Source organism: Chenopodium album, chromosome 5 (assembly GCF_948465745.1).
Source record: "Chenopodium album chromosome 5, dcCheAlbu1.1, whole genome shotgun sequence".
In the NCBI taxonomy this organism is placed as follows: Eukaryota; Viridiplantae; Streptophyta; class Magnoliopsida; order Caryophyllales; family Amaranthaceae; genus Chenopodium; species Chenopodium album.
In genome coordinates, this window is record NC_137838.1 from 73,747,200 (window position 1) to 73,771,065 (window position 23,866).

Consider the following 23,866-nt stretch of genomic DNA (forward strand, 5'->3'; position numbering starts at 1 on the left):
AAATCACCACCCACAACCCCCTCAATTTTCTTTTAACAATCCCAACCACGACCCACCTCCGTCATCTTCTAACAATTTTCATTTAAACTATTGGTACACCATTGAAGCTACTCGAGCTTTCTCTTTTCGAATCACCACTTTCACCACCATATTTCCTGCGACTTTTGCAACTTAATTAAACAAATAATGTAAGAAAAAAAAAAGGAAAGATCATGGTTAACACCATAGGGTGAGGGTGTCCTCCCCATCCATTAAAGCCCATTGTCATGTTCATTTTCTCCTTTGAAGCTCTTCGTTTCTCCTATAAAGGTCTTTTAATTTTGCATATATACATTGAGTCATTAGACAAAATTTCAATTTTAACACCAACTGATTAACTAAGGGTCTGTTCTGATTGACTGAACTGAACTTATTGGAGCTGAAGTGAACTGAACTGAAATGAAAATCACAACACTATCTATCATCAACATATTTTTTTCTTTACAACAATTTTATAAATGGAAATACAAATGTCAATATAAATAAATGAATAAAATTAGAAAAATAAAATAACCAGTTATAGGTCACCTTGGTTCATTAAAAGATAATATTTCTAAAGATTGGATTATTTAAGAATAATTGAAAGGTAAGATTATTTTTTTTTGAGAAAAAAGGTAAGATTGTTTTGGGTGCCAGTTGAATTATTATTTATTCGTCTATATATTTATTTAATTATCAAGTTAAAAAATAATTTAAATAAGCAAAACAAATGCCCTTGAACCTCGACTCCTTGAACTGAGTTGTGGAAGAATCTGGAGTAGTACTGGTAGTCATAGGCCTCATAGCAGTAGTCGAGAATGCGGAACGTAAGAGCAATGCAAACAGTACTCAAGAATCGGGAAGCCGCCAAAGTCAAAGCCTTCGATTTACTCAAAATCTTGCAGTCTGAAATCACTCACGAACTCTCTTCTCCCTGCTTTCAAGTATTTCTTCCTCTCTCTTTCCTCAATTTTTCTTTATTTTTCTTTTTAGATTATGCAATTTCTGTAATGTGCCTTTTTCATTGGAAATTTGTGAACTCAAATTAACTAATTTTAGGGTTCTTACTTATTGATGTACACCATGCTTGAATTCTGATTATTTTTTTTTTTTAGTAATTTATGGGTTTTCTGCCAATTTGTGATTGGAATTGTGTTAAAGTTTCGAAATTTTGAAACCCTTTTATTTGAGGAAGCCCCAGTTAATCTCTGGGATACAAAATTTGTTTATCACGTGGCATTTTGGTAAATAAACACCTTTATCCAGTCATCATCAATGTAGGACCCACTTTTATAGAAAAAGTTGTTGGTTTATTTACAAAATTGCCATGTGATAAACAAATTTTGTGAGTGTCAGAGATTAACTTGTATTTACCCCTTTTATTTATTTCGAGTATTTTTCATTTTTTCCGTATTCTTTGTAGCAAGGCAATGACCATTAGCTTAGGATAAAAGCCAGTGCTTTGTTAAGTTGTTGAAGAGTCTAAAACATTGAAAATCCGAAAGTTGTTTGGTTGGCAAAAACACGGTGCGAAGCTGCTTATGTAGCCCCTAAACTTCGATTGAGAAATTCTGCTTATAGGGATAAATAGATCATACCCACTGACATTATTTTTAAGGATGAATTACGAGTGCGAGTTAATCCTATATCATATTCCATACACTCTCTTCGTGTTTGAATAATAAGCTACATGTGAGTATTTGATTACTGGTTGATGTATAAGAAATTGTGATATAATACCAGAACTACAATAAAAGTACTAAGTAATTAGTAGTTAAGGTATCAATCGGTGTAATTTGTGAAGTTTGTGAATTAAATTACTGAAATTAGAGAGTAACCTATCTTGTTTTGATTCAACTGAATATAGAGACATGGTCTCTTATTGAGGACAGGGAAGTATTCGTTATGAAATGTTGGACTTACAAGATTATACAAGGTTTAATTACAAAAATGAGAAATCATGCCAAGATGGAAGCCGTTTGTTGTTGTCCTCTATGATACAGCCGGTTAATTGCTAGACTCATGGTGTTGAAGTTCATCAACTGAACTTTGGCTTGGAGAATTTCTCCAGAAAAATAGAGAGGAAAAATAAACTTGGAGAAGAAGAAAGAAGTTTTTATTATTGAATGAATGAGTTTAATACAGTACAAGATTCGTATTTATACAAGAGTTTGTTACAGAAATCTAACAAACTCTAACAAACTTATTTGCTGAGCTGTTCTTCTGCTGACTGTGCTGTAACAAACTGATGAGCTGGCTGCTGACTTGAGTCGTGTACTCCAACACCCCCCCTCAAACTTGGCAGGGGAGAGTTAACCATGCCAAGTTTGGATAGAAGCAACTGCTGCTGAGAAACAGAGAGCTGTTTGGTAAAAACATCAGCAAGTTGCAAAGCAGTAGGAACATAAGTAAGTTCAATCAGTCTTGCAAGAACCTTATCCCTGGTAAAATGACAATCGACCTCAATGTGTTTTGTTCTCTCATGAAAAATTGGGTTCTTGGCTATGTGAATAGCAGATTGACTATCACAATAAAGCTTCACAGGTTTCAAATTCTGTAATCCAAGTTCAGCAAGAATCCTTACTAACCAATCAACTTCACTAGCAGCATGAGACATAGCTCTGTATTCAGCCTCAGCTGAACTCTTTGAGGTAGTGCTTTGCTTCTTAGATTTCCAAGAGATAGGAGACTGTCCAAGAAGTAAGACATAACCAGTGACAGATTTTCTTGTTGAGGGGCAGGCAGCCCAATCAGAATCACAGAAAGCCTGTAAAGTAAGCTGATCAACAGCCCTGAGTAAAATACCTCGACCCACTGAGCTTGCAACATATCTCAGAGTATGTTGCAGGGCCTGAACATGTGGAACTCTAGGACAATGCATAAATTGGCTTAAGGTTTGAACAGCAAAGGCAAGATCAGGTCTTGTATTAGTGAGAAAATTTAGCTTCCCAACATAGCATCTGTAGAGTGCAGCATTATCATAAAGTTCACCCATATCTGAAGAAAGCTTCATATGAGAGGGAAAAGGAGAATTGGCAGGCTTAGAAATGTCTAACTCACAGTCTTGTAATAGCTCTTTAGTAAACTTCCTCTGAGATAAAACATAACCTTCAGCACACTTACTAACTTCAATGCCTAGAAAGTAGCTCAACTGTCCTAGGTCTTTAATACTGAAAATGGTGTGCAGATGAGCTTTGATATCAGAAATTAACTGATTATTGGAGCCTGTGATGATAATATCATCAACATACACTGCAATAATTGTTGTATCAACTCCATCTTTCTTTAAGAACAAAGAATAGTCATTCTTAGACTGAGAAAACCCTTGAAACTTTAACTCTTCAACCAATCTGGCAAACCATTGCCTTGAAGCCTGCTTTAAGCCATATAAAGACTTTTTAAGTCTGCAAACATACCCTTTAGGAGCTGAAATACATTGTTAATGTCAAGTTGAAATAAATCCCAACCATTTTGAGCAGCAAGAGAAATTAAACATCTGATAGTTGACATTTTCACAACAGGAGAGAAAGTTTCTTCATAGTCAACCCCATATTTTTGTGTGAAACCCTTGGCAACAAGCCTTGCCTTGTATCTTTCTATACTGCCATCTGCATTTTTCTTAATTCTGAAAATCCATTTGCAGCCAATTGCTTTTTTTCCTTTAGGAAGCATTACAATATCCCATGTATTGTTTTTAGTAAGGGCAGAAATTTCTTTGTCCATTGCATCTACCCAAGAGGGATCCCCTGCAGCTTCTTTATAGCTTGTGGGTTCAATAAGTGACTCATAAGCATAAATTTCCAGCTTCTGCTTAGCTGGAAGAGAATCAAAACTAACCAGGTTACACCAATGATTAGTAACAGCATTGCACTTATAATCTGATAGATGAGAAGGTGGTCTGCTGACTCTAGAAGACTGTCTAGGAAGGATGTCCTGTGTTTGAGAATCAGAAGAATTAGGAAGAATTGGGGTAGAAATTTGAATATTAGCAGGAAGAGGTGAGGCTGGTGTATTTGAGGAAGAATTAGATATAGAATTATTTCCTGAATCAGAAAAGATTTCAGGAATATCAATATTTGTATGTGAAATATGAGTGTTGACAGGAAGAAAAAATTTGTTTGTATATGTTTTGTAAGGTGTAGAGGAAAAATGAAAAGGGAAATGTTTTTCATAGAAAACAACATCCCTGGAAATGATAATTTTGTTTGTGGCAAAAAAAAATCAAGAGAAAAATCTGAAAACAAATTTAGAAAGAAGAAGAACAAGGAAATTTGAAGAAGATAATGCGGAATTTGGATCAAAAATGAGCAATGTTCTGCTCTGATACCATGTTGAAGTTCATCAACTGAACTTTGGCTTGGAGAATTTCTCCAGAAAAATAGAGAGGAAAAATAAACTTGGAGAAGAAGAAAGAAGTTTTTATTATTGAATGAATGAGTTTAATACAGTACAAGATTCGTATTTATACAAGAGTTTGTTACAGAAATCTAACAAACTCTAACAAACTTATTTGCTGAGCTGTTCTTCTGCTGACTGTGCTGTAACAAACTGATGAGCTGGCTGCTGACTTGAGTCGTGTACTCCAACACATGGCTTTAGTACCATTTAAGGGAAGAACTTTAATGGGGTTTTAAAATGTACTTCCCAGCTGTGTGTTTTGCTACTTGCAGAGTTTATTGTGAGAAGCTTACTACAAGTTGCTTATGCATAGAATTCTTGAATTTTTTTGATAGATAATATCTACAAAAGCAAATAGCCAAATATTATTCACGGTACAATAGAGTAAATATCAGTTAGTTCCAACCTTTTATTTTTTGGACATAGTCATCTTTCGGTGTTATACCTGTTGAGGAAAAGGGATCGTGTAGATAACTTGATATGAGCAAAGCAATTTCAGACTTCAGTTTTTGAGACAAAAAGCGAGGGGGGATTCTAAATAATCTAAATGCTTCAAGAAATTATGCTTAGCTGTGGGCCTAATCGATCTGCATCTTTGTTTCAGTAGCAATGCATTGTGGCCTTGCCAACCTAAGTCCTAGACTCCTAGTTAATGTTTGTGCTAAGAGGTAAGTACTGCGTGTTAAGTCTTTGTTTGTGCACATAATCTTGGTTGTGCAATGAAAACCCCAGCCTACCACCATTGGTTTGAAAGGGGAAGTCCAGATGTGATTTATTGTTATAGTTGAAATTTACCAGGAAATTTGAATATAAAATGTCTCTTACTAGAAGAGAGAAAGAAGAGTGGGAGAAGGGTATTATATCTTGTATAAATATATTGTTTAGTAATCCTTATATGGTTTGTGCCTTGGATTGCAAACCTGTGGAGAAGAAGTGAAGTAAATGGTTTCCGTATTGGGTTGCTTATAGTAAGCTATATATACAGAGTTCGTTTTTGCTGAATGAACTAGTCTTTTGCTTCTCTGGAGTACATGTTATCATTAAGAATTTTCCCTGGCTTCTATTTGACATGCTTATTCTAGTACACACAGATTATATTTATATGCAACTCACATGGGGCTATCTTTCAGCAATTCATCAAAAAGTCAATTAATTTCTGGAAGTTCCAGAGACCAAAGCTCGGCTTGAAGAGCTTGCTCTTTCCTGTCTTTCTTTCTTTCTTTCTTTTTTTCTTTTTTCCTAGACTCCTATTGCTTTAGTTGATAACTTGATACCATGCTGCTTTGATGCCTGACCAGAATTATTCCTGGCACAGAATTATCAAGCTGGTTCCCCAGGAGATTTCACAGTGGAATGGGATACTCCAAATTCTAATGATGTAGTATTGCGAAAGAAATGTGATACTGGCGAAGATGTTGCTGTTTCGGCTTTACTTGGTCCACCAGATTATGCAAGAGATGGTACATACCCAAGGGGTGTTCTTATGAAAGTGTGCATAAAAAAGCCTGGCTTAAGTTCACTTCTCCACTTCAAGTGTGAAGTTACCAATACAGGTCATTATGGCCCAGAATTTAATATCCATTCTGCAGATTATCTAAGATCAACAAGCTCTACAGGTCCTAAAAATTACAAGGCCCCCTCCTTTAGGTAAATATATGTTGTCATTGTGATTAACAAGCTCTTTTAGTTAGTTTATATGAAAATATAGGATTGTATGTTAATTGTTAGTCCTTAGTCCCTAATTCCCTATGTCGAAACTTAAGTGTCCAAGAAAAAACTTTATATTTGTATCCCATCAATCATTTTATCTATCCACATTCTCTCTTATTTTCCGTTTATCTTAATTCATTCTTTATTCAACATCTAACTGCTATCCAATCTCCATGTCAATCCCAATTAAGTAAAATATATAACAAAGGGAGTAATAATCTGCTAACAACGTTTCTTATATCCTTGTATCCGCCCTACTTCTTTGCCATTTTGGATTCATCACTTTTTGACCTTCAATTCATCATGCTTGATTTTCAATGACCTAATGTAATGGTCATCAATTCATCATGCTTGGTTTTCAATGTGCAGCAGTCTTCTACTCCATATTATACTTTGTATCTGCTAGTTATATTCCTTTTTCCTTCCCTAGTTTAAATTTCGTGTTCTTTAATATTGCAGCACTAGAGCCTTCTTACTGTATTAATCTGAATTGTTGAATATTGCAGCTCCAATCTTTGTTCATTTCCTTCTTTAAAATCAACTTTCAGCTCTCCTAGACTTTGAACTCCATGCCTCTGAGGATGAACATGGACACATGCTATTATAGGGCCTAGATAGGGATGTAAGCAAATAGATGCAACTGTTTCTAATTTTGATATTCTAGGGTAGGATTTTGTTGACCGGATCATCATAAAACTGTATTATTTGATCTAGTAAATATTCTTCTTTTTCATTACTTTTACAGTGACTTGGACCCTCATCTTCTAGATCCATGAGAATATTTCCTTATTCAACTGATATTCTGATATTCATTTATGGTTTTATTTCTTCAGTGAATTAGACTCTGATCTTCAAGATGCATTCAGAGACTATTTACAGACGAAGGGTATTGGAGAGAGCTTGATGAACTTCCTTTTAGTACACATGCACAAAAAGGAGGAAAATCAATACGTCAACTGGCTGCAGAAACTTCAAGGAATGGTATCTCAAGGTGATTCAACGTGATGTGCAGAGAGAATGATCTTCGGACTTTGCTCTTGTCTCAGATGTAAGCATGAATTTCATGTATATAAACACGGCAGGGTTATTTTTGGCGACCTGGTTAGACATTGTGGTCTAGTCATAGCATTGTTGTTAGATAGCATGAATTAGCTGTTATGTTATGCTTATGAAACTTCAACGAAAAGTCGAAAACTCTTGACTTACCGAGAGACATGTTCAATTCTGAGCACGTTGTTTTCATTCAGGAGGAAATTGTCCTGCAAATACTTATGGTAGTTGTTCACATTATTTTTTGAATTGGCACATTGTAGACCTTCCACACCCGAGCTGGCACAAGGCGGTCTTATGAGATTTATATAATACAGAAGCTATACACATACACATACACATACACGATTATACATTTTCTGAATTACAATAATAATACTATACAGTTAGGGTGTGCCGAAAAAAAAAGAGGTTACTCTTACTATTTTAAGAGAATTGTTAACTCACAGTTGACAATTATGGAATATTTTTTTATACATTTTTTTAGGTTAGTTAATTTGCAATCTTTCAATAGATTATCAACAAAACATTACTTGGATTTTATAGTTTAAAGTTCATATAATAGGGTTTGAATTAAGAGACTGAAATTTGAATTAGAACTTTAGAGTAGTACTCATCATAACTCATAAGCAAGCATGAAAGTTAAAATTTGTAATTTAAAAAGAATGATGGAAGTTTAGCTTGTGCATCAGCCAAATTTGAAAGATACTAAACCATGTTAACAGTAAAATACCTCATTCAACAATATTTCATCTTTTGCATTATTTACCTACACCACTTCTACCTTCGTTGGTGCTTTATACATAAAGATTAAACACATTCGCCAAATTATAATTTTATACTTCTAGATACTAACTTTTCAAATACTAACTTTTATAATTTTATACTTCTAGATACTCTAATTAAGAATACAGTATTTTGAATCAAAAAGAGTATTTTGCATATAAATATAAGGTTAAATTTTAAATTACCACCCAAAAATATAACCATTTTCGAACTAGTGTTTAATTATTTATTTTAAATTACCACCCCTTAAATTAAATAAATGCTCAGATTACCACTCATTTCAAAAATCCTGTGGATTTTTTGTCTGTAGGCCCCACCTAACACTTATTTTGACCCTTTTGACTGATTTTTTTTCTCGATTTTTCTCTTTAAAAACGCTTTCTATACTTTAATTCACATTTCCTTCACCAAATTCTACCAAATTTCAAAGAGAAAAATGTGAAATGAAGTTAGGAGAGCGTTTTTAAAGAGAAAAATCGGGAAAAAAAATCAGTCAAAAGGGTCAAAATAAACGTTAGCTAGGGCCCACAACCGGAAAATCTACCGGATTTTTGAAATGGGTGGTAATCTAAGCATTTATTTAATTTAAGGGGTGGTAATTTAAAATAAAAAATTAAACGGGTGGTAAGTTCGAAAATGGTTACATTTTTGGGTACTAATTTAAAAATTTTCCTAAATATAAAGTTAGATAAAACAATTAAGAATTTTTTTTGAGGCATAACAATTAAGAATATCAAAGGGAAGATACAAATTCTTAAATGGACCCGGTTCACAGTTCACACTAATTTATTGTGGACCACCAACATTAGAGATAATATGATTGTTTTATCAATTAAAAAAAGGATACTATATTAAAAATAAAGATTATTATTATGTTGAAATAAAAGTTAGTGTGACATTATAAAAACTATAAGAGGTTAATTTTTTTAATGAAATTTTTAATATAAGGTCAATATAAATAATAATAAGGTCACTATTCAACATAATGTCGTACTTTAAATTCATAATAACATTAATGGTCACATAAGTTTTAAAAAAGGTTACTATGTTAAAAAAATAAGGTTACTATATTAAAATTAGAGTCACTATATTGAATGTATAAATCTTGGATCCATAATAATATTATTGTGGAACAGGTCCATGTAAGATTTTCTTGGCAAACTCCAAAAAATACACAAAATTATCAAAGTCATTTAAAAAAGGAAAATTTGCCAAGAATAATACCACCTTTCACCGGTCTTCTATTAATGGAACGACCTTTAGATTATTTCAAAATGGAACAACCTTTGATACACATTTGCCAAAAATGGAACGTGACCGGTTGGTAACCGGTTTGATAGGTTACCAATGACATGTGTCACAATGTCATTGGTCTTTTTTTTTTTAATTTTGTTTTATTTTAAATAAAACCTTAAAACTAAAAAAATAAATTATTTTAAAACCAAATAAAGAAATTACTTAAAAGAGTTAAAATTAAAAAAAAAAAAGACTAAAAAAAAAACACTTTCCTCCCTTTGCCGGCAGCCACTCAACCACCATCCGGTCTCCTCCTCCCCACCCCGGGCTGACGGCCTGAACTCCTATATGGCGTCGGCGGAAACCCTCCTAACCAAAATCCCGACCACGCAGCCTATACCCTTCCCCTGAACCACCTTACCCCCTCCCGAAAACCCCCTCCTCCGCTCGTAAACCCTCCTCTCCTTATCGGTTGGCGCCCAATCCCCTTCCTTTGTGCCGACGAAACCATTTCGCCCTTCTGCCAACTGACTCCACTCCATTCCCCCTTGAACCACCACCCAAAAATATTAAAACCCCAAAATCGAGTGGTGATTTTGGGGTTTTCGAATTTTTAGGTGGTGGTTCAAGCCTTCACGGGGAGGGGATAGGTGGTCGTGTCAGGGTTAGGACGGTGCCGCCAACGCTGGTAGGTATCTCTGGGCACGCCGATGGGTTTAGAAAGGGGGAGACCGGGTGATGGTGTGGTGGCTGCCGGCAAGCCAAGGGGGGATGGGTTTTCTTTAGTTGGTTTTTTTTTTTTTTTTAAAAAAAAAAAAAAAATTAAATTTAAGATTTGTTTTTTTAATCATTATAATTAAAGAAGAATGTTAAAATAAAATAAAAATGCTTTAACCAATCACCATGTGTCAAATGTAACCTGTAAAACAAGTTACAGGTTTTTTGTTCCATTTTTGGCGGATGTGTACCAAAGGTCGTTCCATTTTGAAATAATCCAAAGGTTATTCCATTTTTGGAAGACCACTGAAAAGTGGTATTATTCTTGGCAAATTTTCCTTTAAAAAAAGGGTAATGCTATATGTAGCCCTAAGGGCTATATATAAGCATTAAATACACACTTGAAAATTGTATAAAATTAGGAATTCATGACAAAAACACGCGTAAATCAGTGTAATTAGTGTTTATATTTTTATGATTTCTTAACTTTTTACGATTTTCAAGTGCAAATTTAATGCTTATATGTAGCCTTAAGGGCTATGTATAGCATTTTCCTTAAAAAAAAAGACTTTCAAAAAAACTCCTCTTTATAATTTTATAAAATCAAATAAACGTGGAGTCCACTAAATGGACCTTTACTCCGTATAAAAAGTACGGCCCATTTTTTTTCCCATTATTTATTTCTCTAGTCTCCAAAACACAACCTTTCTTTCGGGGTAGGCTGTTGTACTACTAGTACTACTTCCCGCTATTCTATTTGTTAATTCGTTTCATATAATAAGATTTCATAGAAAAAACAAACAAATTCCGAAACCGAATTTGATCGACTATTAATGGAAAGCTTGCTTAAGGACTTTAATTTGCCGCCGGATGCGCCCGAAGACGCTCGTATTCGGTGGCGAAAAGCCGTCGGATTGCTCATTCGTAATCGTCGTCGTCGTTTTCGATATGTTGCTAATCTTAAACAACGCTCTCAAGCTGCTAAAACTCTTCAGGTTCGTTTTTTTTATTTTTATTTTTTAATGGCGTAATAATGTACTATTAATGTTGCTGAAAATATCTGTTTAACTGTCAAGAGTTAGTTGACCTTTTGTATTTCCTTACAATTAATCTCTTTCAAATTGCTAAAAAATGTTTGATAATAAAAGACTTTATTAACGGCTGTTCATGTTATTTTAGTCAAAATAGGTTGATAAAATGGGAGTAACTTTTTTTTTTTGTTATGTTGACTTTTTTAAAGTTTGAGATATAAAGGTAATCTTTCATAGATTATATTTATGTCCTCAAATGTCATTTATGTACGAAGTAAAATAGATGGGTGAGGCTTTAGTTTTATTTTTTATGAAACATGATGGCAGTATGGTACACAACTAATGAAAAAAATAAGGAAAATGCTATACGTAGTTCTTAGGGTTACATACAAGCATTAAATTTACACTTGAAAATCATAAAAAAGTTAAAGAATTTTTGTCATGAAATCCTAATTTTATATAGTTTTCAAAAGTGTATTTAATGCTTATATATAGCCCTAGCTACATATAGCATTACCCAAAAAATAATAGTCAAGCTAAGAGAAATAGTCTATGCTAATATTTGATTGTCAAACAAGACCATGGACTTTTTAACGGCGTACATATGCTATGTGCATTCCAATTCAATACATACCATATAAACACTTATGATACTCCTTTCGTCATCGAAAGAACGATCCATTTGGGATGATTTCGCGGGTATTAAGAAACTTAATTTACAAGTACAAATGTATGGAAAAACACAAGTGAATCATAATTCTCTTTAATACCAAGAGAGATAGTATAAAGATCTGAAAAAGTACAAGGATAAAATAGGTAGAAGGAGCTAATGATAAAAATATTTGAGGATATATTGATAATTTTGTGATTTTAATAGATGTTGGGAAAAACAAATAAGTTATTCTTTTTGGGACTAAAATTAGGCCAAATTGATCGTTATTTCAGGGACGGAGGGAGTATTAATTAATTGGCTAGTGATTTTATCATATAATTTTAATGCTACATTTGATGGAATAAGTATAAAATGCTTTAATAAAATCTTAACGGACATACGCCCTTACTAGACAGGATCTCTTCTATAGGCTCGTACCTTTGTATCCTCGAGTACAAAAAATAAAAATCTTAACGAACATTTGGTATGAAATAAGGATAGAGATAGAGTTATAGAAATAATAACTGGAATAAAGAAAGGATTAAGGTCAGGGATAAGAAGAAGAAGGGAGTGAGATAAGAAAAAAAAATAATTAATGTTAATCTCCTGTTAATCTGGTATAGACACTAGATGGGAAATAAAATTGAAACAAATAACTAACTTAATTACTACTCTACTCGCTCCACTTTTCTTTTTCAGTCGTATTTAAATATTTGCTTTATTTTCTTATTTGAAAAGTTTTTACAATAATCTACCCCACTTCCTTCCTATTTTATTATTTTCTTCAATTTCTCAACTCCGCACATTAAGAAATAGAGCAAGCATATAAAAACGGAGGACGGAAGGATTACTATCTAATAATTATCTCACCAAACAAACACCCTCTAATATCTTAGCAACAATTAAATTTCATTGATTCATGTTCACTGTACTAAGTTAGGTCGTACAGACTACAGAGTAGTTTGCATAGTGTACACGACATTATGTCGGTTGGTTAATTACTTAATTCACATTAGGGAAAAAATAAAAATAGTGGAAGAGTATCTAATACCTCGTATCAAATCACCGGAGAAACAACTAAACTTAGCGGTACACATTACACAATGTCGCCAATTTCCAAATAGTCAGTACTTATTCTGCCGTATCCAGTATACTTGCTGTCAGATTGTAGTTGAATCATCTAATACAGTAATGTGCTTTAGGGGTTGTAATTTTCGGCTTATTTTCAGTTTAGTTCGGTTTAGGTTAGCTCTAATCAGTTCAGTTCCTAATTTTTTTCTCTTATAAAATATTCTGTTCAGTTCAGTTTCAAATCAGTTCCTTATTTCAAATCAGTTCACTTTAGCTCAATTTAGTTCAGTTCGATAAATCAGAACATACCCTTTGTAATACGAAGTATCTAATAAGATTCCACTTGTTAAGGTTAGTGTGATAACTGATAATCACATATCTCTACTTTGTAGAAGACCCACTTATATTTTTATTCATTTGTCTCAAATATCAAAATTCTGTACTCTAGTGTTGGTAGCAAGTGGGTGCACCTATTAATAGCATTATAAATAATGAACCTTGACTTACTTCTCAGCCACTGTAAATGGGCAAAGGAGATTTGTAGCCGCAAATTTTTAACTCATTTTCAACATCTATACAAAATTATCAATAAGTACATATCACAGGAAATTTCCTTGAACTTTCATTAAAAAATGTAGGTTAGTTTTGGCTGATCAAAATGAAGATATGGGCATCTTGTATTGTTATAGGTTATTTTTGGCTATCTTTTGCGAAAGTGATGTTATGGGTTATCTAGTTATCCTTTATCTTTTTGATGTGCTACATGCTCCAGTTAAAATCTTTGTACGTGCAATTTGGTACCACTATCATGTATCACGAATTCACGAGAATAAGTCCTTGCTAGGATTAATACCAAATACCTTACATAAGAAAACTCGAAACACCTAACAATTTAGGTACCTGTTACCTAATGCACTATGAATTATATGGCCGTGTTATGGATAAAGTAAAGATTGAAATGTGGCCTACTAAGAGTTAAAAAGTTGCCTTATGGCTTATGAAAACTTTGAATACGTAACTTGCTATTCCATAATAAGGATTTAGCACACTAAGGTTTTGTTTGGTCATTAGCGCGTAGCTAGTTTCTATGAGTTTGTTGTGTTGACTAATTTGACTAACTGATTGAACTGGATGTATTGACTAGCGGAGCTTATAATTTGTAGCTATTACTCCATAAGTACTTAGCACATTAAAGCTCACAAGTCACAACATAGTAAACATTGTGTTTATGCACATAATGGGGGCGTAAATCCATATAATATATATAGATATATGAGCGTTTCAATGACAATTATTTTAACCTTTGTGACTTGTAAGGATTTGAGGAATGTGTTACAAGGCTGAATCAAGATAAATGGTTTCATCTAGATTTTTGTAGACGTAAAGTTCCAACATGATCAATGAATTTAGCACTTTATATGCAGATGTTGTCCCAAAATTTGGGTGTTCAACTGAATTAAATCCATGTCGCTGTAATTCAACATCATATATGACTCCTTTTTCTAGTCCATGCACCGTCTTTCCTTGTCTGTGCGAGGTGCTAGATGCTCAATAGAGTAGGTTTATGTTTCATTCTTGTTGGTAAATTCAATTGCACATATTCACCTTTGACTTCATTTATGAATCTTGTAACTTGCACTATATGCTGTCTAGTATGAGGTCTGTGTATTGACATCAGCTGAAAGTATCGCGATTGGTTTTGATCATGTCTTTCAATTTCCTGGTTAGAGGTTGTGGATAATGTCCTGCAATAAGAAGAACAATAAAAATGATCCAATATATTTCTTTCCTTTGGAAGGGTTATAAGAAGCCCATATGATGCTTCTTAGCCCCTTAGTCTACAAAACAGTCAAGACTAGGAGAGGTTGCTTGAAACGAAACCTATATCAGAAACCTTTTTATAAGAACTGTGGATTGTTCTCTGTTACTTGAAAAATAACTACTAAAATACTAAGACCTACATTTTATGATGTGGAGAGGAGAAGAGTAGTTAAGAATTGAATCTGTAAACTCGTTCTTTTTTCTCCTTTGATCAGATGGAACAAAAGAATCCTGTTTATCCTTGGCCTACGTTATGACTAGCTATGACACTATAGAACTTCACACCTCAAGAGCGAATGTAACTCTAAGAGAAAATGGGAATTTTGGCTGAAAAGTCCAGCTAACATTAGGGATATTATTCCTCAGCATCACTTGTAGTTCCAGCATTGCACTATACACATCAATGTCTTGTATAGTTGACACTTCACAAGGGGATCTTGAGGCAGTTGCTTGTAGTTTGGACTGTTAGCCATACCCATTGATGTCTTGTGTACTCTTGACACTTAGGCTACTCGAACTATAGCATATGACAAATATTATTGTATGAACTTGCAGGTAATGGTAATCTTGATAAATTGTTTCTGGGAATAAGGAGATATATATGCTGCATGGTTTGATTTGTCTTTGGCTGCATCATCCTATATTCCGTGAGTTAGTTTTATCTAGACCTGTGTACTTAGTTTTTTATTTTGACAGGAATTACGTGTTGCATTCATGGTACATAAAGCAGCAATTCGTTTTAGTGATGGTATGGATCTTCAAAATATTCTATGATATTATTTGCTATCTATTTCTCCAATTATTCAGTGTTTAATATGTAAAATCATTTTTGCAGCTGGTAGAGCTGAATATACGCTATCAAAGGAAACCCAAGAGGAGGGCTTTGGAATTAATTCCGATGAATTGGCATCAATTGTTCGTGGTCATGATACAAAGGGCTTTAATACCCATGGGGGCGTAGAAGGACTAGCCATGAAAGTATCCTCATCACTCAAAGACGGAATCTCATCAAGTGACATACCTTGTAGGCAAAAAATCTATGGACAAAACAAATACACTGAAAAACCTCCTAGAGGATTTTGGACATTTGTATGGGAGGCATTACATGACTTGACATTAATAATTCTGATGGTTTGCGCGGTGGTTTCAGTAGGGGTAGGAATTAGTACTGAAGGGCTTCCTAAAGGAATGTATGATGGGGTGGGAATTCTACTCAGTATATTTTTGGTTGTTATTGTGACTGCTGTCAGTGACTACAAACAGTCATTGCAATTCATAGATCTGGACAAAGAGAAGAAGAAGATATATGTTCAGGTTACAAGAGATGGACGTAGGCAGAAGGTACTGATCTTTGATTTGGTTGTTGGAGACATAGTAAATCTGTCTACTGGAGATATAGTTCCTGCTGATGGAATTTTTATTTCTGGCTACAACTTGTTGATTGATGAGTCAAGCTTAACGGGTGAGAGTGAGCCAATTAACATAACTAATGAAAAGCCGTTTCTTTTATGTGGAACGAAAGTACAAGATGGATCAGCTACAATGCTGGTGACTGCTGTTGGTATGAAGACTGAATGGGGTAAGTTGATGGAGACTCTAAGTGAGGGGGGTCAAGATGAGACGCCTTTGCAGGTGAAACTAAATGGAGTTGCTACTATAATTGGAAAAATTGGATTATTATTTGCAGTACTGACATTTTTAGTATTGACTTCTAGATTTATTATTGAAAAAGTTGTTCATGATGAGATCTCACACTGGTCTTCAGAAGATGCATTGAAGCTCCTAGACTACTTTGCTATTGCAGTAACAATTATTGTCGTTGCTGTTCCTGAAGGGCTTCCATTAGCAGTGACTCTCAGCCTTGCCTTTGCAATGAAGAAATTGATGAATGACAAGGCACTGGTTAGGCATCTTACTGCATGTGAAACAATGGGTTCTGCCACATCTATCTGCACTGATAAGACTGGGACACTCACGACAAATCATATGGTAGTTGAAAAGATTTGGTTAGCTGGGAAAGAACGAGAATTGAAAGGAAAAGATTTGAAATCAGATGTATCTGAGAGTACCTTGACCACTCTTTTACAAGTTATTTTCTTAAATACTGGTGCAGAAATAGTAAAGGACCATGATGGAAAGACTTCCATTCAAGGGCAGGCAACTGATTCAGCATTGCTTGGATTCGGAATGCTTCTAGGGGGGAATTTTGAGGAGTTTCGCCAAAAGTACCAGATAAAGAATGTAGAGCCTTTTAATTCTGTTAGAAAGAAGATGTCTGTCCTTGTGGCTTTGCCGGAAGGTGGAACTCGAGCCTTCTGCAAGGGGGCATCAGAAATAGTTTTAGGCTTGTGCCACAAAATGATTGATTGCAATGGCAATTCTGTAGACATTTCTGAAGAGCACTTCAAGAATATAACTAATGTCATAAATGGTTTTGCTGATCAAGCTTTGAGGACTCTGTGCTTGGCTTTCAGAGACATGGATGTTGGATATGATGAAAACAGCATTCCTGAAGATGGATATACTTTAGTAGCCGTTGTTGGAATCAAGGATCCAGTTCGTCCTGGGGTAACAGAAGCTGTTCAGACTTGTTTAGCTGCTGGAATCACTGTGCGTATGGTCACTGGTGACAATATCAATACAGCCAAGGCCATAGCAAGAGAATGTGGTATACTAACAGAAGGTGGCCTTGCCGTAGAAGGATCTGAGTTCCGTAGTAAGACTCATGAAGAGATGAAAGAGATCTCACAAAGAATCCAGGTTTGTTTTCCAATTCTTGCAGAAACTCTCTTTAGTTGCAGGCATTTATAGTTGGAAAGTACTGAAGTTTGCACGAATTTTTTTATCAATAATATCAGGTAATGGCAAGGTCTCTGCCATTAGACAAACACAAATTGGTGAGTAACCTCAGAATACTCCGGGAGGTGGTTTCTGTGACTGGTGACGGGACCAATGATGCACCTGCCTTGCATGAGTCTGATATAGGACTTGCTATGGGAATTGCAGGAACAGAGGTTTGTTAATAATTTCATTGTCTAAGTCAATTATGATGCACCTTTTATTTTAGAGAATGGATGCAGGGTTCATTCAGTTCTTTTACTCATGATTGATGATTCCACATGGTGGATTGGAAATAATTTTAATGCCTGTGAAAATGACTGTTGCAGTGTAACTACTGAACAGTTTCTTTCTTTCCTGGCACTTCCCTTGGTCCTTGCCAAATTCTGGGGACTGTTGTTGATACCTTTGTATATTATTTCAGTATTATATTGTCTTGACAATAAAGACTTTGCAACACCTTTAGTTTCTAAAATCCAAATTTCTTTACAAAGAACTTCCATATGGATAGATAGATTAGATAGATATTACCTGTTATCGAAAAGACTAGAATTAAAGCTTTGTAGAAATTGTTTATTGAGATTCATCATTTACCACCTTAAGTCTGAAATTTTGTGATCTGAAGAGTTTCATGTAGAATGCTAGCTGCAATTCTACCTTCTGACTCCAAAAGTTATTGTCTACAGGTTGCAAAGGAAAGCGCCGATGTCATTATTTTAGATGACAATTTCAGCACCATTGTAAATGTAGTCAAATGGGGGAGAGCTGTCTACATAAACATCCAAAAATTTGTGCAATTCCAGTTGACAGTCAACATAGTTGCCCTAATGCTAAATTTTGTAGCTGCATGCATCACTGGTTAGTTCCGGATTTATTGAACTTTCTTACATTGCATAATATCTTTGTACATTTTACGGATATATTATGGGACTTCTAGGTTCTGCTCCATTGACGGCTGTGCAGTTGCTGTGGGTCAACATGATTATGGATACACTTGGCGCGCTGGCCCTGGCTACAGAACCACCTACTGATGAGCTCATGAAAAGACCTCCTATTGGAAGAAATGTTAGTTTTATTACCAAGACTATGTGGAGAAATATCCTTGGCCAGAGTGTATATCAGTTCGCTGTCCTTGCTGTTCTGAGCTTTGATGGAGAGCGGCTACTTAGACTTGGCGGCCCAGATTCTCAAGTTATCCTGAATACAGTCATATTTAACTCTTTTGTGTTCTGCCAGGTTTCCTCTTGCTTTTCCTCTGCCTCTCTCTTTTCCTTTCTTCCATTGCTCCCTTTCTCCCTCAGATTGAAATTGAAAATCCAGCAACAAACAGCACTTACCATTGAGCTTTTAAGTCATTGTTTTCGCTGCTTTATATTCTTATGTGTTTTCTGCTCCATTCTTTATCAGGTGTTCAACGAAATCAATAGTCGTGATATAGAGAAAATAAATGTCTTCCGTGGAATATTCAGCAGCTGGATTTTCATGGTTGTTATGGTTTCCACTGTTGCATTTCAAGCAATCATAGTTGAGTTTCTGGGAACTTTTGCAAGCACTGTGCCCTTGAACTGGCAGCTTTGGTTAATCAGCATTTTAATCGGAGCAGTTAGCATGCCTTTAGCTGTCATTCTAAAGTGCATTCCTGTTGAGAGAAATGCTGCTCCGCAACACCATAATGGTTATGAAGCCCTACCTAGCGGTCCAGAACAGGTCTAATAATACACGGGCTGCACCAACTTTGATCAGACAAAAACGGTGCATAACTCAATTTCACAAAAAAGGCATGAACCAGAGAACTAACTGGTTGAAGAAGTATCCTCAGGTGTTGCTTCAGTTCCACATTTTTTCCTCGTACCAGCGGCTTGCAACTCATTTTGTTTGCACCAATATCCCAAGTTAGGTATTTTGGATTAACTTAATGTTAGGAATTTGAGATTAGGCTGAATTTTACCAAAATGATTCATGGAAGTGGTTTCATTTTAGGTACCTCCACCCATACGGAATTTACTCTTCTGTTAAGTTGCTTACATAAACGTATGGTTTGGTTAGAACGCGTTAACTTAAAATATTTTGAAAACGACGATAATTTTTCATCTAATGGCTCTGTGTCAATTGAAAGTTTACCTTGCAATTGAACTGTTTGCAATTGTTTATGTACTTACTTTTAAAAACACTATTCGCTTGGTTGAAGTATCATCCAATAATAATTTAATAGAAGTGGTAACTCCAATGAAAAATACTTGACGATTTTTTGGATATTCAAAGGATGTTAGTTTTTCAAAATATCAACTCAAAAGCCTCTGGTATGAAAAAAATGTGAAGTTGAAGCAACTTCTGATGATACATCTTCGGGCCATGCTTATCTTCAAGAGATTAAGCCATGCATGATTTTATTTTTCGTCAAAAGTTGGTGCTCATGCCAATATTGGTTCATATGGAGAAGCCGTCGAAGGGAACTGAGACAAGGTGCCATTGTGAGACACTGAGACCCCTGAGACCTCTAATCTTTTCAAGTTTCAGTTATTCTGTTCGGAGCACTGTAAGAGAAAATGTTGTTGGTTTTTACAAAATGTGAGGTAAATTATTAGATATATTTCATCCATGTTTTCTTGCCATATTACCTGAATATCTGACTATCTGAGATTGCATGCTGGTAGAGAAGAAAAAATTGTCTTGTTTTTCTGGTGTTATATCAGCTTATTTCAGCAAGGTATTGATTTTATGCTCCAAGAATATGCAAACTTTCAATTCTATTCATTTTTGTTTGTAGTTGTAAATTTGCAATCTACTACAGTATTTGTATTACTCAAAATTTACTGCATGAAAAACCTAATTGAGCATTTGAGCCGCGTTCAGATTTTCATACTACCAATTTCACAGCAGTCATAAAATTCATCTGATCATACTGTTAAATAGCAAGAACGACAACACTATATTCTTTCCGATAATTTTCTTAAGCTGAATTTCCTGGTGAGCAGAATACAAAAAATAGAATTATAAATTTATAACCTCTGTTTTGACCTCTCTGTGAACAAATACTGCTCCACTCTACTCAAGACATGCTACTTTAATACAATATAGTTACGTGTAATTACCTAGCTAATCAATCTTCCTATTTAAGATGAAAAAAAATTAAATAAAGAATGTATTACTTGAATCTTCTCTTTGTCTCTCCATAAGCAATTACTCCAAGAACAGTCATTGTATAACCACCAATACCTATCACGGTAACTGGATTCTGGAAAATAAGTATTGAGATAACGACAGCCACTGCACCCTTTGCATTGCCTAATACCTGAAGGAAAAATTAACATATACTGAGTAAAGATACTAATAGCTGGGAGAAACATCAATATCACAGGGATCCCTAGGAAACAGAACAAGAGAAAATAAAACGTATGGAGTGTAAACTTTACCTAAATATGCTATACAAGAAAATGAGATGTCATACTTGCGAAAAAAAAAAATAAAAAAAATAACACTACACAAGGCATACAAAGTCTTCCCTAACTAATTAAGTTCTTGTAATGGATAAAACAATCCGTAAATAACCAGAATTACTTTCCTAGATAAAGTAGATATTCCGAATCCTAGTATTGTTGCTTTGAGAGAATAACGATAGCAAACAGATTAGCCATCGACTCACAACACATACAATTAATTAAACACATTTAAAGCATTAGAGGTATAAGGATATCAAACCTGGAGAGTTAGGGCACTTGTGTACTTGGTCACCAAGAAGTTGGACAAATTGGCAGCATAAGCCATGGTTGAGTTCAGTATAAGAATTATCAACATGAACTTATGCTGATCTCCCACAGAAGCAAAGACTTCTAGTACAGTGGGCTCCATTATAAACACAGCAGGAACTAAGGCGACAACTGCAATTGGGGCCATATACAGCAACAAGTTCATCGAGTCCATCTTTTCCCTGAAATAAGTAACACGAGATTAGATTGAAAGTCCACCAGGAATGCATCTGAACAGAATTCAAACTTTTACCCCAGTTTGCACTTTGCAAATTGCTCAAGTATGAGTCAATAGGGAAGGACATCAAATGTATCATACTCTATCAGAAAAGTGTCTGTTCTTTTGTCCTATATCTAGTCTCAACGTTTTTAAGATAAGACTTTAGAATCAATGAATGATGTCTGAAATAAGCATTCTATTGTTGATCCATGATGTGCCATGTATTACACTCTTTTGAACTTTCAGCCTTAAATGTGATATACCCCAGAGAATGTTTCTAATCATGATTTTAAACACCATGCCGTGATGCTTCCTGTACTATTTTCTACTAAAATGTTGAATTTGATGCAAGATAGATGAGTAATTGCATATCATTTGCCATCAGCATCTTGGTCAAGTACGGGTCACTTCTGAAGTTTTGATGCACCCTGGTTATGTCGTGTCACTTGATGGAACGGAAAATTGGATATAAGGACAGAAAAGCTTTCATGTGTAGTCGTGTAGATTTGTGATTTTGAACGTACTACCACAAAAACTCACAACTTCCTTTATTTCTGTTGTGATTCTTTGTTTCCCTGCTTATATCTAAATGACTCTTTACCTGAAAATGCCCAAAATTTTGCAGTGTCTATTGCACATTGTTTCATAAAGTAGCAGAAACTCACCCTTCATCAGAGAGTAGGATGCCCTGGAGAACAGATTTGAACGCCCTCGCTGCAGTGGCACTTATACACATAATAAATCCAAACAAATGAAAACTTGGCTCCCCCTGTCAAAATCCGCAAGAATTCCATCAAGTTTCTTACTTTCAAGTTCAAAATCATCAAAAACACGAATTATTTTCTAAACAAAGATGGACAAAGTAAAAGGTGGTTGCTTGCTTTAGTGATGTTCTCAAAATTTGAATGCGGTCCTTGATGATCCGAAAGGACCACATTCAAATATGTTTACTTGTTCTGATATCAATATAACCAAACAGGCCAATAGATTAGTACAATCAATTAAGTACAATAAGTGGGGTTAATTATTTAACAAATCAAATCAACAAACAAGCAATGCAAATATGCCATCAATTCCTGCACTAAATCAAGATTTGACAATATTACTATTTACCAACATTCCCAACAAATTGAATAATGAACAATATTTCCAAAACTATCTTCATTATCATAATATAACTTCTCTTAGTAATTAATTGATTACACCAAGCAATGCTCTACTTTGAAAGATCCACCAAATTCAAAGGTGACATAATTTAAATCAAACATTTACTATTTTACAATATTTAGCTCACTATCATTATAACAACACATTCCAGATCTTAAATCTCATACTTAAAGTTCCAAATCAGATCAAAACATACAAATAAAAGATTCAAAGATTTCAAACTAATGAGGAAAACATAACTATCAACAATCATATAAATTTAAAATTCCACAAACAATCCAACAACAATAACATTGTCAAAGATTTTATCTCACGTGATCATCAACAACGAATAAAATATAATAATTCAAAAATACCAAGTTGAAGAAATATACCCCACTAGCAATAATAACACCAGTAACAACAGGAACAAGGCAAGCATAAGTAACCCAAGCTTCTCTCTTGAAAGTGATCAAATAAGCAAACAAAGCAGTGAAAAACGGCGTCGTAGCACCAACAGCTTGATTGAAGGAAACAGGAAGAAATCTCAAAGATGCATTACCACCAACAACTGACCCACAAAAAACAATACTCAAAGTCACAATTTTAACAAATTGTGATCTTGATTTTACTCTTTGTAATGGAACTATTTTCAATATAACAATGGAGATGTAACTCAGAAAAGCACAAGCTGACATGTGGCACATTGTTAGGAATATTGGAAATCCGAATTTATAATTTGAGAGAAGTAATTTGTTTAATAGTAATACCCCAATATTTGATGAATACCATAGTATTATCAATGATCCTATAAAAATCATGTCTTTTTTTATTGACATGTTTTTTTTTTTTTTTTTTTTTGGGATCTGGGGATTTGGGTTGAAGCTCTTTCTGGAGCTTTAATGGAGATTGAATCAGGGTTTTTTTTTCCTTTTTTGGGAAGATGGGTTAAATTAATTTGAAATAATTAAATAATTAATGTATTAAAAAATTTTCAAAAAAAAAAAAAAAGCAATCTTTGAGTTGAGAGGAGAGAGAAAGGGATGTATTGAGTTTGCAGGAGATGTCACAGGTGGTGGGGAAGAAGATGAAGATAGAAAGCGTAGTTTTTGTGTTTTTATTTACGAGTTTTTTTTTTAAAGTTTTTTGTTGGAAAGAATGTTACACTTTGAAAGCTTGAATAGGGTATTTGTACAGATCATATCTAATTGGTGCAAAATTTAATAAAAGTATGTTTAATAGTTTAAGGCTTTAAGCCCTTAATTTTTTTTTTTTTTTTTTTTTTTTTTGTTGTTTAGAGAGCCACAAGAGCGAGGGTGAGAATCAATCTTAGGATCTCCTGAATTCGGAAGGTAAGCTCTAACCACTTGAGCTACCCCTCACTCTCTTAAGCCCGTTAATTGGATGAGCTAAATGCACAAGTTTG

At 34.6% G+C, this 23,866-nt stretch overlaps 3 protein-coding genes across 3 annotated transcripts; 2 read left to right on the forward strand and 1 right to left on the reverse strand.

Annotated features, from left to right (window-relative positions):
* The first annotated feature begins 781 nt into the window (after window positions 1–781).
* Window positions 782–7,323, forward strand: LOC145631033 (uncharacterized protein At2g39795, mitochondrial-like). Its single transcript, XM_081683139.1, has 3 exons — window positions 782–962; window positions 5,732–6,063; window positions 6,960–7,323. Exons 1-3 carry the CDS (start codon window positions 837–839, stop codon window positions 7,129–7,131), a joined length of 630 nt encoding a protein of 209 aa, XP_081539265.1. The 5' UTR covers window positions 782–836; the 3' UTR covers window positions 7,132–7,323.
* A 3,418-nt stretch (window positions 7,324–10,741) lies between these two features.
* Window positions 10,742–19,423, forward strand: LOC145632275 (putative calcium-transporting ATPase 11, plasma membrane-type). The gene is made up of 7 exons (XM_081684603.1): window positions 10,742–10,910; window positions 15,187–15,238; window positions 15,326–17,250; window positions 17,349–17,504; window positions 18,015–18,186; window positions 18,266–18,564; window positions 18,736–19,423. The coding sequence occupies exons 1-7, from the start codon at window positions 10,749–10,751 to the stop codon at window positions 19,039–19,041; spliced, it is 3,072 nt and encodes a 1,023-aa protein (XP_081540729.1). The 5' UTR covers window positions 10,742–10,748; the 3' UTR covers window positions 19,042–19,423.
* Window positions 19,424–20,296: 873 nt separating this feature from the next.
* LOC145632274 (UDP-URONIC ACID TRANSPORTER 1-like) lies at window positions 20,297–23,603 on the reverse strand. Its single transcript, XM_081684602.1, has 4 exons — window positions 22,836–23,603; window positions 21,960–22,063; window positions 21,028–21,256; window positions 20,297–20,620 (listed from the first exon to the last, which is right to left on the reverse strand). Exons 1-4 carry the CDS (start codon window positions 23,277–23,279, stop codon window positions 20,474–20,476), a joined length of 924 nt encoding a protein of 307 aa, XP_081540728.1. The 5' UTR covers window positions 23,280–23,603; the 3' UTR covers window positions 20,297–20,473.
* Window positions 23,604–23,866: the final 263 nt, after the last annotated feature.